The 14,545-nt window shown below is 45.4% G+C and overlaps 1 protein-coding gene across 1 annotated transcript in view; it reads left to right on the top strand.

The window, feature by feature from the left end:
• LOC120296712 (protein BANP-like) overlaps positions 1–11,786 on the top strand; it is a 46,827-nt gene extending 35,041 nt beyond the window's left edge. Inside the window, 2 exon segments of the mRNA XM_039318633.1 lie at positions 2,929–3,168; positions 11,414–11,786. Coding sequence (XP_039174567.1) covers positions 2,929–3,168; positions 11,414–11,613 — 440 coding nt within the window. The 3' untranslated portion in view covers positions 11,614–11,786.
• Positions 11,787–14,545: the final 2,759 nt, after the last annotated feature.

Raw genomic sequence — 14,545 nt, 5'->3', positions numbered from 1 at the left:
AGAGATGAAAACAGAGAATGTCTGATCCAGATTTCAGATGGAGAGGAACTTGTATGCTCTCCATGTTCTTGTGTTTGGGAAATGTGAATCTTCCAATAGAAGAGAATATTTGTAGCTCAGGGTTGAATTGCAGAATCCTTGGTGCTCCCTGAGCTTGGTTGTTGACTTACAGACGTTTCATGACCCAAATAGGTAACATTATCAGGGCGCTGATGCTGCAGGCCAACAACCAAGCTGAGAGGCCATCAAGCACGCCATAAAGGTGGGTATATTGAATGGCTGGTATTTAAGTACTTCGCTCCCTCTACGTGATGATGTGATGAATGCTTCACTGAAAGCAGAACTGGAGGCATTCTTCTTCTGATGTTTGAGTGTCCCGTGTGTCTTTGATGAGTACTCAGAATTGTTTATTCCAAGCTAAGTCCAAGGAAAGTATTAATCTTACCCAGGAAGACTAGAACTTCTTTCTTATCCTTGGAGAAGAGAAAATACTGAAGGAATGGTTCCATGTTGAGTCCCAAAAAACAGACTTCTATCATGCTGTAGTTTGAGAGGGGCTTTTTTCAGTTTTGGAAAATAAGAGTTTGATCCTTTGGTAATTCTTTCCAGATCTCTGTCAGGCATTAGGAAAGACCTCATATCAAAGACAGTGTTTTTGACATGAAGAAACTAAATAGTGTGGCAAGTTCACGCTAATATTATTTTGACTCAGTCAATAACAGACAGTTGAGTGTTTCTGGACAAGGCAACAGGAAGGTGGTGACAGTGATGGTTCTGCATTGTGGTTACATCTGCACCCTAAACGTTTACAGGATTTAAAACTGTTATAACTGCTGTGGCCTCAATCCAGAGAGATGACAAGTTGATTCTCCTCAGCTATCAATAAATGATTGGGTCATCTTTACTGCTTTGAAGACTCTTTAATTAGGAGTTAGAAATAATTATATTCTGGGTTTGGGTGAGTCAGCAATTTTATGGGTCTCTTAGATGCCAGCCATTCAACAAATTTCCCTAAAAGAAACACTACCAAGCTTTAGGAATGGAAGTTCCACATTTTGAGTTGGTTGGATGGAATTGTTTGAGTTTCGCTTGTCCTGGACATAAATTGTTTGTAGTGTTGACATATTAGAAAACCATGTACCATTGTAATAAAATAAGGATTTTAGTGCTCACCTACAAGGATTCATTCCTAGGAGGGGTAAATCAACCCAATGCAGACTCCCATTCCAGTAGTGTGGAATAATTTTTTTTTTTTAAAATCCATTTCTATTTGGGAGCTTTGGTTCCCATCGAGTGACTTCTCTTGATAAGCCCTGTATGCAATCAATCAAATAAATTACCATTCTTCTGTACTCACAAACGGTGTACATTCTCACTTGTCCCTAGCAAATGCCGAGTCAGCCTCTTCCCACAACTGTTGTGGTTCAGTGCTCTGCGCTTGATGCCTGACAACGATATCCCTTCCTTCTCCAGCCGTTTTGAGCAACCAGCAAGTTTTGCTTGCTTTGTTTGTGGCTTCAGCATCCTTTAGAAAGGCCACACTGTAGAGTTTATTGTGGACTTGCATCAGATCAGAACATTGGCTCCGGCTCTCCTCTTCTGGGTTTGCCAGATCTTCTGAATTCACAGAGAGGAAAATAAAATGTTTTTATCCCTGTCTCACTTTTCTTTTTTTTTGTCAATTGTAATTGAAATGATCTGTTCCCCCCCCCCAATTTTGGATGTCACAAGGAACAGTGGCTTGTTTTAGATGCAGAAACAAAATTCTCCGGGGTTCTTGAGGTTGCAAAGAAAACAAGGAAAGAGAAAAAAGAATATGTGAGTTTCACCCTCCTATGATTCTTGCATGTAGCAGGTGACCCTGATTTCCTTTTCTGCCCAAACTGGGCCTTTGCAGGGCTGTTGTTGTTGTTAATTGCGAAGTCGTGTCCGACCCATCGCGACCCCATGGACAACATTCCTCCAGGTCTTCCTGTCCTCTACCATCTTCTGGAGTCCATTTAAGTTCACACCTGCTGCTTCAGTGACTCCATCCAGCCATCTCATTCTCTGTCGTCCCCTTCTTCTATTGCCCTCAATCTTTCCCAGCATTAGGCCCTTCTCCAGTGAGTCCTTCCTTCTCAGTAGGTGGCCAAAGTATTTGAGTTTCAACTTCAGGATCTGGCCTTCTAAAGAGCAGTCGGGGTTGATCTCTTCTAGGACTGACCGGTTTGAACGCCTTGCAGTCCAAGGGACTCGCAGGAGTCTTCTCCAGCACCATAGTTCAAAGGCCTCCATTCTTTTGCGCTCAGGGCTAGAAGGAGATTTGTTTTCACTTGCAGGGACTGTTGGATCAATGCTGCTGTAAAAGAATTCCCTCCTTGTTGTTTATATGCTAGTATCCATTTATACAGGTGGCTCTCAACTTACGACCACAACTGAGCCCAACTCTTGCTGAGTGAGACATTAGTTAAGTGAGTTTTGCCCCAATTTATCACCTTTCTTGCCACAGCTGTTAAGCAAATCGCTGCAGTTGATAAGTTAGCAACCCTGTTGTCAAATGAACCCGGCTCCCCCCCTTGACTTCGCTTGTCAGAAGGTCTCAGAAGGGGATCAGATGCCCTGGGGACTCTGCAACCGTCGTAATCATGAGCCAGTTGCCAAGTGTGTGTCTCTTGATCACATGACCACGGGATGCTGCGACGGTCATAAGTATGAAAAATGGTCATCAGTCACTTTTTTCAGTGATGTTGTAACTTTGAATGGCCACTAAATGAACTGTTGTAAGTCAGGGACTACCTGTACTTAATGTGTGATTTTTCTTTTTGGGCTTTTTGTTATTCACCTGCTTAAAATGAGCCCAGTCTATGCGACATAGATTTTGACTATGGGCAATTCTATTATCTCGGTGAGGAGCAAAGCGCCCTATTCACGTGTGTTTCTTTTTAGAGGATTATCCTAGCGGGACGTGGCTTGGGGACGAAAACAATCCTGAGATGCGTGTGCGCTGCCCCATCACCCCAGCAGACATGCTCCACATCAGCACCAATTGCCGGACGGCTGAGAAGATGGCGCTGACGTTGCTTGATTACCTATTCCATCGAGAAATCCAGGCAATCTCTAACCTTTCTGGGCAAGGGAAGCACGGGAAGAAACAACTCGATCCTCTCATGATCTACGGCATCCGTTGTGAGTACTGGGTCTCCTTGGGCCTTGAGATCTCTCCCCACAAGCACTTCTTTCAAGCCTGGATAGGCAAACATGGGGTGACTAATGACTTGGGAGAGGGTTGGCCCAGGGTGGTGGCCAATAGTCTTGTTTTGATGGGGAGGTGCAGCTTCTGTCGTCTGGAAGTGCTCTGACATTCTGCAGTCTGAATCCGTTCCCACAGAAGCCGGCAAGAAAGATGTACTTGGCTTGACTGGGTGGAAGATTCAACCTTAGCATTTATACAGCTGCATTCTAACACAAAAGTTTTGTCAGTCTAGGAAAATTACCCAACAATTTCCCCTTTGCTGTAATGGAAAGCATCCGAAATTGATGGTTTTGCTTTGCAAATCCTTAAATCAGGGGAAAGTACACCAAAACAATGTTCAGTTGACCCATTCCAGTTTTGCTGAGCTGCATATTTCCGAAAGTGGTTGAAGGCTTTCTTGTTGTTTCCTTCCTTATCTCCAGGCTGAAATTCTGTTACCTTCTTTATAAGTTGTGGCTAAATTAGGGTGATCAGACCCTTGGAAGCCCCTATTGAGAGCCTTCACATCCCTGTTCTCGGTTCAGGATGTTCCTCTGAATTCAGCTTGCTGTGAGTGAACATTCCCCGGTGTTCTTGACATTTCTGATGGAGAAAGTGATTGAAATAATAATGTTTATAGTAATAACGGGTGCATTTCCAATAGGGATGTTATGCAAAAGTATTCAGGTTGGACACAGATCAGATCTCGGTTTCGATCGACTCTTATCAGAGAGAATATGTTTGCTTCTGGCTGCGTTGGATGCTTTTTCCAAAGCAGGACCGGCTCATTTTATTTTTGTTTTGCACGTGCAACATTTCACAGGTTGACTCTTGATCCTATCGAAACATCTAGGAATGAGGCAAATTTTGCTGCTGCTGGAAAAAGTATAATTTTATTGAAAATAAGGAACTGAGCCTGCCTCACCGCCATTAAGAGCCGGGGTTTCTGGTTGTATTCCTCTAGGGATAAATAGGTAGGAGATGCTTAACCTTCCTCTGATGAATGTGAAAGTGTCTGGTTTAGAAGATTGGATTTGGGGCCTGGATTTACCTGGGTGGTTGAACAGCTCCAGCAGATCAAGGAAGTGATGGGATCTGCCTTGGGAAAAAAGGCCATTTCTTGAGGAAGTAACTCTCAGCAGTTATCGAATTAAGCTAGAAAAAGCTTAAAAGTCTCCGATGCCATTCGCCTTCAGGTGGGCTGTCCGGATATCCCTGGTCTAATCCAATTTCCTCATTCCATGCTGCTGCATGCTAACAAATAAATAAATAAATAAATAAATTCAGGGATGACCCGGCTTTTCCCCCATTGTCCAGTGGCAGCTGGATAAGGCAGCTCACCCCATGTTGACAGTTGGGATGGGAATCTATTGATTGGAAGAGGAGGTTGAGAAAAGTTGGCTTTCAAAGGAAATGTCAAAGGTCTCCTTGAATGTTAAAGAGAGTCTCCTTGTGCATGTTTACGTGTGGGTACACTTAAATGTGACCCAGCAGAGTTGTGTTATGGGAGAAAGGAACAGCAACGATTCTGTATAAGTATCGCTCTAAAATATTGCGAATCAAGTTTAGTCTATTCCATTGTGATGCTTGGAATGGCAAACCACATTTCATGATCAGAGATAAAAGGTTCAGAATGGTGCTCTTCCAGAGGTTATGAATTTATGAAGATTAATACTGAAAGGATAGAAAAAGCAAATCAGTTGATCTAAACCATACATCTCTGTCTGGAAGCTTAAGTCATGGTATGGATTAGAAGTCACGTTTTGGGGAAGCCACAGGTTACACTGATGTCTGAACTGAAGCACTGATGAACCCACCCACTGAATAATATACCACCCACTTACCTTTTCTCCGATAACCTGTGGAAGAGCATAATTTTCATCCTGGATGCTGAGGCACCCTCCCCAGTGCCACACTGCAGGATTGCCAAGTTGCCTTTTGGTTAAGTCTCGTCTTTCAACCCATCAGTGGAAAGATTCTTGTTGATCCTTTTCTCTTTCTGGGAAAAAAGCCCCAACCAAATCTGTATTTAATAGAAAATATTTTGAAAAGTATATAATATTCTGCAGCCGCACTTTCCAAATGAGGGGAAATATGCTTATTAAGAATTCTGGATATTGTGCATAAGCTTTCCCACAAGCTATTAATCTTTTGAGGTGTATATTTTCATTCGGTTGCTTTCCATAATGGCAGTGGGCAGCTGATCAATGAAGGCAGGATTCGGGCAAACTGGATGGTTAAGGACTCTTTCCATCAAGGCTACTAAAGAAACATTTTTTAGAGTAGTGAAATCCAATAGGCAGTGGTTAACAGGTTTTTTTGTTGCTGAAAATATAGTTTACTCTCTCACAACAAGGACAAATAAGTTCCTTAGACATTTCTGTCCAATATTCTTAATATTAACTGAAGTTTGTGTATTAACAAGACAGACTTTGTCGATGTAGGTTGAGTTCTATCAAAAGTCCAGAAGGAAGATTGAGGGGGAATATGGCAAATACATATATTCCTCGAAGTGATTTATTTTTATTTAACTAAAAGGAAGACAGAGGAAAGGGGTTGACTCCAGGACTAACAGTTCCTTCATCTGCCAAGTTCTGTGAATAATGTACCCTTCTCTAAGGAATAATTTCTAATGACTTTGAGCAAGGATAATGCTTCTTATCTGGAATAAGTAGGACAAGGTCCAGCCTTTGCTTAAAGCCAGATAAAAGTACGGCCAGCAAGGGAGGATAGGACATATCCCACTGTGCTGCCAGAGAATATGGAATTTCAGCAAATCTTTCCCCTGGGACTTCATATTGCTTTTTTTCCTTGGGCAATTTACCCAAGGATCTCTCAGTGGCAGAGAATTGGTGTCCAGTTATTATGAACTGGAGGGGCTGTGATATCAGTCACTCATCCTTGGACTGACACACTGCAGGGAGGACAAAAAGCTCCTTTGCTCAAGCAAACAAGTAGAAAAAACAGACTCAGTCTCTGTCTCTCTGTCTGTCTGTCTGTCTCTCTCCCTCCCTCTCTCTCTCTCTCTCTCTCCCTTTGTCTCTGTCTGTCTGTCTGTCTGTCTCTCTCCCTCCCTCTCTCTGTGTCTGTCTGTCTGTCTGTCTCTCTCTCTCCCTTTCTCTCTCTCTCTCTCTCTATCTCTCTCTCTTGTTTCTTTCTGTACAGAAATGGAGAAATGGAAGTGTTGCCCTGCAGAGAACAACTGTACTGGGGGCAAGGGGAGAGCAAGCAGAATTAGGGTGGAATTGTTTGGGACTAAAATTGGGCAAAAATGTAGAAAGAACTTTTCTCAGAAGGGCACAGAAGTAGCCACAGTATTAAAACCCACCTTTAATGTGATTATTAATCCCTACCAGGATAGAAAATATGGTAGTCTGCCTCTGTCATCTGCGAATCTACTATCAGCTTAATCCATCAGCAATAGGGTCTGTTTCATCTGGAACCCATCAGGGTTTAAAATAGCCCAGACGGAGGGCTGCAACCTAAAGCAAATTATACAAACCTATCAAAATATAACAAGGAAAATAAGCAGATTTCTGTTTCTCGTTAGCGCAAGATGAACTTCATCCGAAGGCTTTTGCGATCTGCAGATGTTGGGAAACCATATCTTCTCAGGAGAGCAGAACGGGACAGCGAAATCTTGGTGGACTGAACTGCAGAGTGCAAAGCTTGTAACGCCAAAAATATGCTTTTCTTGGCGAAGCAATTCTCCCAGAAATACACACACCCTGTAAGGTAGCACCAGTGGCCTTGGTCTGAACTGCCAGTGCCCTCACTTGCTGACTTTAGGATGGGGAAGCAGAGCCTCAGGATCAGGGGTGGGCAACTATGGCCCCCTTTATGACCCGTGGACTTCAACTGCTGGCTCAGGAATTCTGGGAGTTGAAGTCCACAGGTTGTAAAGGGGGCCATAGTTGACGGACTTAATGGGGAGCATCTTGGAATTGGACGGCTTGATCTTTGCCAGCAGTTTCTTTCCCTCGATTTGCTCCCTCACAACAGTTCGTTTAGTGACTGCTCAGTGTTACAACAGCACTGAAAAAAGTGACTTAGGATCATTTTTCACACTCACGACCTCTGCAGCCTCCCCGTGGGTCACGTGATCAAAACTGAGGCGCTTGGCATCTTCACTCCTACTTCATGACTGTTGCAGCATCCCAAGCTCGGGGGATCCCCCTTTTGTGACCGGCCGGCAAGCAAAGTCAACGGGGAGAAGCCGGATTCACTTAACAACCGTGTGGCTAACTGATCAACGGCAGGAATTCACTGAGCGGCTGTGGCAAGGAAGGCCGTCAAGTGGGGCAAAACACACCTAGCGACAGAAATGCTGGGCTCGGTTGTGGTCGCTAGCCGAGGACTCCCTGTGTTAATTTTTGTGGGATAGGAAGTCCGTCTGTGCAAGCTTAGGTGTCAGTTGGAGCTGTGGGATTCACCCAGCAAACAAAATGAAATTCAATGGTGAAAAAAGTAAGGTTCTACATTTAGGCAAGAAAAAACAAATGTGCAGTATAGTATAGGGGGGTACCTTGCTCAATAGTAGCAACTGTGAGAGGGACCTCGGAGTCCTAGTGGACAATCCCTTAAATAGGAGCCAGCCGTGTGCTGCAGCTGCCAAAGAAGCCAACACAGTGCTAGGCTGCATTAACAGACGGATAGAATCAAGATCACGTGAAGTGTTAATACCACTTTACAGGGCCTTGGTAAGGCCACACTTGGAATACTGCATCCAGTTTTGGTCACCATGATGTAAAAAAGATGTTGAGACTCTAGGAAAAGTGCAGAGAAGAGCAGCAAAGATGATTAGGGGACTGGAGGCTAAAACATATCAGGAACGGTTGCTGGAATTGGGTATGTCTAGTTTAATGAAGAGAAGGATGAGGGGGGACATGATAGCAGTATTCCAATATCTCAGGGGCTGCCCCAAAGAAGAGGCAGTCAAGCTATTTTCCAAAGGGCCTGAAGGCAGGACAAGAAGCAGCGGATGGAAACTAATCAAAGAGAGAAGCAACCCAGAACTAAGGAGAAACTTCCTGACAGTTAGAACAATTAACCAGTGGAACAATCTGCCTCCAAAAGCGGTGAATGCTCCAACACTGGAAGTTTTTAAGAAGAAACTGGACAGCCATTTGTCCGAAATGGTATAGGGTTTCCTGCCTGAGCAGGGGGTTGGACTAGATGACCTCCAAGGTCCTTTCCAACATCATTATCATCATCATCATCATTGTAGTTGAGTTATTCTGCCAAAGGAAGGTCCCCATGCCTCAAAGAGAGGGATGCTTGTCCACTCCGGCTCTGCACGGGGATGGAACTGCGGCATTTATTTTCAGATAGCTGAGATCGCGTATCCTGAAAAGGCAGAATTCTTTAAAAGATTTCTCTTAATCTCAGGTTTTATTGTTTTGCTCAGCTCATCGAAGGCTTAGGGACCTGCTGTGTGAACTGCTACCTTGGTGCGTTTGTCATATTGAAGCTCAAGTTGGAAGGGGAATTTGGGGGCAGTAAATTCTAAAGACACGGTCGTATTTTCTGGGTAGTCTGCCTTGCATTTTATTTTTGTATGGGCTCCAAAATATTTACTCCCCTCAAGCCGAGAATTGCTAGTAAAAGCTATTGGTGCGTGGGCTGCACATTGCGAGGCCCGAATTGCTAATATTAAGCGTGGATCTGAATCGAGTGTTAAACCTGGAAGCCGTTGAGCTTCTTCAAAACAGCCCCTGCCTGATGAGCTCTAATGAGAAATTGAGCTGAGCTAACGAAGCTGCCGGCTTGCCATTTCGAAGCCATAACACTCACAGAGCATGAAACCCTGGAGTTTTATCACCGTTCCAAACCAACGTGGTCCTCCCATTAGCCAGCTTTCTTCTTTTAATGAAATGCTTTTTCAGCATCCTTTCCAAATATTGAGCTCCAATTTGCTCCCATAAATCAGCGATTCGGTTACATTAAATGAGAACAAGAACATTGCAAATTAAGTCTGAATACTCCCGATTGCAAATGTTGAAAGCGCCTTGTTTAATATGTGCAGAATAACCGTTTCGTTTCCAGTGGGCTTGCAAGCTTCAGCACTGCTTGGGGGCGTGCAGAGCCATCCATTTCTAACTTTGGAGGTTTAATTCTTCTTCTAGAGCAGTGTTTCCCAAACTTGACAATTTTAAGGCATGAGGACTTCAACTCCCAGAATTCCACAGCCAGCAACGCTGGCTGTGGAATTCTGGGAGTTGAAGTCCACATGCCTTAAAATTGTCAAGTTTGGGAAACACTGCTCTAGAGGTTTCTCTCCAATTTTCTGTGCATATTTTCAAAGGTCCACAATTTCTATTCACTGTACAGTAGTGAATGTTCCATCATCATTTTAAGAATATCCCAGACATCCTCTGTGACTCAGAATTAGAGAGGGAGTAATGATTTTCCCAGTTGTTGAATTGGACTGTGAAGACACCAAGCACAATTGAGGGAACAGCCTCGAGCTTTTTTTTTCATTGCCGGTGCTGAAAAGAAAATTATAGTTTGCACTAGGTACTAAACTGCCAATATACTTGGCGTTGCAGAACGGATTGAAAAACAGAACTTCATCTCACATGCATTTTCTTATAGTACAGCTCCAACAGTCAAACTCTGTTGTGACGTGTTAGATTAAGTATAGTAACGTGATTTGCACTGCCTTCACGCTGCATTTGAAAGCCACACAGAACAAGGCTTGTCCCTTAATATCTGAATCAGCAAGAGGTTTTATTTGGTCATTAAGCCAGTGGGAAATCGATGGGCCCCTGTCAGTTTGAAATTGGGGACTAACAAGTTCTCAGAACAAAGCATAAAGCACTGAAGTGTTTTGAGAATTGCATCTACGTTTTGCCCAGAAGGGAAAAACAGCTGAAACTAGCTGGCTTAGAACTCTAGAAGGGAAGCATTAAGTTTGTTTGTTGGCCAGTTGCCCCGAAAGAGGAGAACCACCGTCTTGCTGTGATGTTGCTGATCTCCTCTGCAAACACCTTCTCTTCTTTACTGGAGTTTCTCCGTTTTGCCTCTGGTTTTCAAGGAGCTCTCTGTTAATCTGTTCAGTCTTGCCATATGCAGACAACCAAGTGCCCATTTTAAGGACGAGGATAGTTGGGTGACTTTGCAGGTCAGAGCCTTACTGAACCCAGGGAGTTTTGCTTGGGGGTAAACAAGCTTGGGGGTCGCCTTGCATAGTTAGGCGTTGTCTGGCTCCTCACCCCACACTCCGGGTTTTCCTCTGCTTACGGTCACAATTCGATCAACCTGAAATCAAGGAAGCAGGTTCCAGGGAGGAAGGCCCTGGAAGGATCTCTGTGACTTTGAAATGCCAAAGCTTCCTGATTAGTGCTTCCAAGTGGATTGCCAGTTAGACGAAATGCTGTTCTGCTGAACTGGATAGAATACAGTCTCCTGCTTGAGCTGGGGGCTGGACTAGAAGACCTCCAAAGTCCCAGGCAGTCTGTTAATAAGATTGCAAGACGTAGTGCGCAAGGAAGGCAAAGAGTACAAAACGGATAACGTGCTGCATTACACGTAGTTTTCAACCTTTCACCTCAGTTGGCTTTAAAGAAGATTTTCTAATAACCACTGCCAGGAGTTCGATCCTGACCGGCTCCAGGTTGACTCAGCCTTCCATTCTTCCAAGGTCGGTACATGAGGACCCAGATTGCTGGGGGCAAAACGCTGGCTCTGTAAACCGCCCGGAGAGTGGTATAAAGCACAGTGAAGTTTGATTAGATGCCCAGACATTGCTTGATGAAGACTGTACAGGTAGTCCTCGACTTACGACCAAAACTGAGCCCAACATTTCTGTTGTTAAGGGAGACATTTATTAAGTGGCTTTGCCTCATTTTACGACCTTTCTCGCCATGGCTGTTAAGGGAATCACTGCGGTTGTAAAGTTAGCCACGCGGTTGTTAAATGAATCACTTTTCCCCATTGACTTTGCTTGTCAGAAGGTCGCAAAAGGGGATCACGTGACCCGGGGACACGGCGACTGACATAAATGTGAGTCGGTTGCCAAGGGTCTGCATTTTGATCACGTGACCGATGCCAGTGTGAAAAAAACAGTCAGAAGTCCCTTTTTTGTAACTTTGAATGGTCAGTAAATGGACTGTTGTAAGTCGAGGACTGCGTGTATTATTTAAACCTCGCCAACTGCTGATGCCTTCCGTCAAATGTGGATTTTCTTTTGCCCCGCAGGTCACCTTTTCTACAAGTTTGGCATCACCGAGTCTGACTGGTACCGGATTAAGCAGAGCATAGACTCCAAGTGCCGGACAGCCTGGCGGCGGAAGCAGCGAGGCCAAAGCCTGGCCGTAAAAAGCTTTTCGCGACGGACACCCTCTTCTTCCTCGTACAGCGGCTCAGGTAATTACTCCCCCCCCTTCCCATCCAGGTGAAGCCAGCTTAGTGGCCCTCTTGTTGTAAGGCGTCTTTTTATGTACAGGTGGTCCTCGACTTAATAACCGTTCGTTTAGTGACCGTTCAGAGTTAAACGGCACCGAGAAAAGGGACTTATGACCGCTTTTCACAGTTACGACCTTTGCAGCAACCCCAAATCATGTGATCAGAATGCAGACACTTGGCACCTGGTTCATCCTTACGACCGTTGCTGGGTCCCAAGGGGGCCCCGTGATCCCCCTTCTGCCACCTTCCGGCAAGCGAAGTCAAAGGGGAAGCCGGATTCACTTAACAACCGGGTTACTAACTGATCAACTGCACTGATTCACTTAACAACTGAGGCAAGCAAGGTCGTAAAATGGGCCAAAACTCACTTAACAAGTGTCTCACTTAATGACAGCAACGTTAGGCTCTGTTGTGGTCGTAAGATGAGGGCTACCTGTAGACGTTTTTCTACTATGTCGCCCTGGAGTCAAGGCGTGACCCAAATGTCTTCCCCTGGAAAATGTTGTCTACGTAACTTGGTAGTTGCCACTTACCCGGACAGTAGTAATTCGCACTGCTCTTAAACCAGCCATCTGTGTGGCTGGGAGTTTTCTTGTGGAACCGCCTTGGTATCCTCCTTTCTGAACCAAAGTGAATTACCGATCCGTATCTGTGATTTTCACTTTTTAAATCCCAGTGGTTTCAACTCCCCCCTCTTCCTTTTCTTGCTAATTAGGTTTCTCAGTGAAAGGTGTAGGGCGGTTTTCTGAAAGAGGGCCTGAAGCTGGAGAATCTCATATTTGTGAATACTCGGAACCAGGATAGCCCAGGGCTTTTCAACCAGTGGTACAGGCACCACCTGTGGTACATTGGCACCTGGCAGGTGATACGCGACCATCCTAGAAAAAGTGGTAGCGTGGGAGGGGAATGAGCTGAACTGGTGGCAGCACCGCACAAGCCTGAGCAAGAGATGGCTGGAGCTGCAGGGCTGTCCGGGCTCAGCGGAAGCGCCAGGATCAGCGCCATGTTCCAGCTGGAGCTCAGCACTGATCCTGGCACTTCTGCTGAGCCCAGAAGAAGCGCCGATCAGCTGGAATGTTACAGCGTCTCCAGGATCTTGTGATTTACATTCAGATGCTTGGCAACTGATTCATATTTATGACGGTCACAGTGTCCCAGGGTCATGTGAAGTGACCAAAACCTGCTGCAACCACCCAGCAGATGGGGGGGGGAATAAAAAACCAACACCCCCCCCACTCCACCCCCGCTGCCAATCCTCCACAGAAATGCTCACAACAATGAAAACCTCGGACAGGAGGAAGAGCGAGGCCGGGTGGGTAGGCAGGTGTCTTGCTCGGTTGTGGCTTGGGGGGCACTTTTTTCAGTGGCATTGTAACTTCGAACAGTCACTAAGCGAACTGTTGTAAGTCGAGGACTACCTGTACTTTATCACTTTTTTCCTTTTGGGGGGGGGGTCATCAAGTTTTTGACACCTTGCTAGGTGACTGGTGGTACTCGGATATTGCCATATCCTAAAAGTGGTACAATGGGTGAAAAGGTTGAAAAGCCCTGGGATAGAGTTCAAAAGAACTACAAGTTTATTTCCTGCTACTTACTCACAAGAATCTGAATTCCTAACAGTCAAGGCAAATTGGCGCCAGACAGGGGCCAATGGACTTCAAGGGGGGGGGATGGACTCCTACGGGGTGTAGAGACTCCAAACTAATAATGCTTTTAACCCCACTCCCCTCCGCCTGGTCATCTCCTACCATGCTTAGATGATAACTTGGAGAGACCCCATAATCAGTGTAGGGAATCCTGGACCAAAGACTCCAGCGACCCCACTCCCAGGAGGGCTGGTTTGTGGGACACAGGGCTTGCTCTCTGATTTAGTCCTCCCCCCGGGTCCCAATTTGCCTGTCTTTAGTGAGCTGGTAAGGTTGCCCTCGTTCCTTCTGTCCCTTTGTTTTACCATCTTCCAGCATTTCTCTTCCAGCCAGTTAGACTGAACTTCTTGTGACCAGTCTGGACAGGGAGGAAGAATGGTTTAATCTGAAATATTTTGGAAATCTCATTCAGCCTTGGAAATGAGCTTGCAGGAGAACAAAAGAACTGGTTGAGGTCCAGTCCACAGAGCAAATAAAAGGCATGCATATGAGCAATAAATGAAAAATAGTTATCCCGGCGCGTGTCTTTGATGTGGACTGGGAGCCAGCCAAATGGGTCTCTTGCCACGCGAGCCAGGATCTTTCATTCTCCTGTCGTCTAAAGGGAACGTCACTCGTTTCCTAGCAGAATGCTACATTTGGAGCCATCTGACCCTATTAACTAGCTGCGAGGAGACAGGAGAGAAAGTGCTTGTGCCCACATCGGAACGTCAGCCGGGCTTTGTTCCAAAGCGATCCAGTTTGCTTTAATGGGCTGAATGGAGATGGCCCACTTCAAGAGCTCTTTCTCAGAACCCTGAAAGCCCTTGAGATGGCAGCATAGCTGAAGGAAGGTTTAGGGAGGGGTGCCTGGTATTAACTTGCAAACATTGGCGTTTCTTTCCCAACCTCCCCTGAGAGCAGATACAGCTAGGATGAGACCTACCCTCTGCCGAACTGAACGGGGCAAGAGGCAGTGCCCATAAAAGTGGGCAGAGCTTTGACTGAACTGTTATGGCCGCCATCTTGGCTCTTTTGACCTCACCCTGTGGACCTTCCAGGGCAAGGGTGAGGATACAGGTGGTCCTCGACTTACGGCCTTAATTGAGCCTCACATTTCTGTTGTTAGGTGAGACAGTTGTTAAGTGAGTTTTACCCCATTTGACTACCTTTCTTGCCTCTGTTGTTAAGTGAACCGCTGCAGTTGATAAGTTAGTAACCCTGTTGTTAAGTGAACCTGGCTTCCTGGTTGACTTTGCTTCTCAGAAGGTTGCAAAAGGGGATCATACGACCCTGGGAC

This window comes from Crotalus tigris, unplaced genomic scaffold (assembly GCF_016545835.1).
Source record: "Crotalus tigris isolate CLP2741 ecotype Arizona unplaced genomic scaffold, ASM1654583v1 scf7180000021447.437961, whole genome shotgun sequence".
Taxonomy (NCBI): domain Eukaryota; kingdom Metazoa; phylum Chordata; class Lepidosauria; order Squamata; family Viperidae; genus Crotalus; species Crotalus tigris.
Note: the sequence above shows the minus strand (reverse complement) of the source record. Positions and strands in the feature narration are given on the sequence as shown.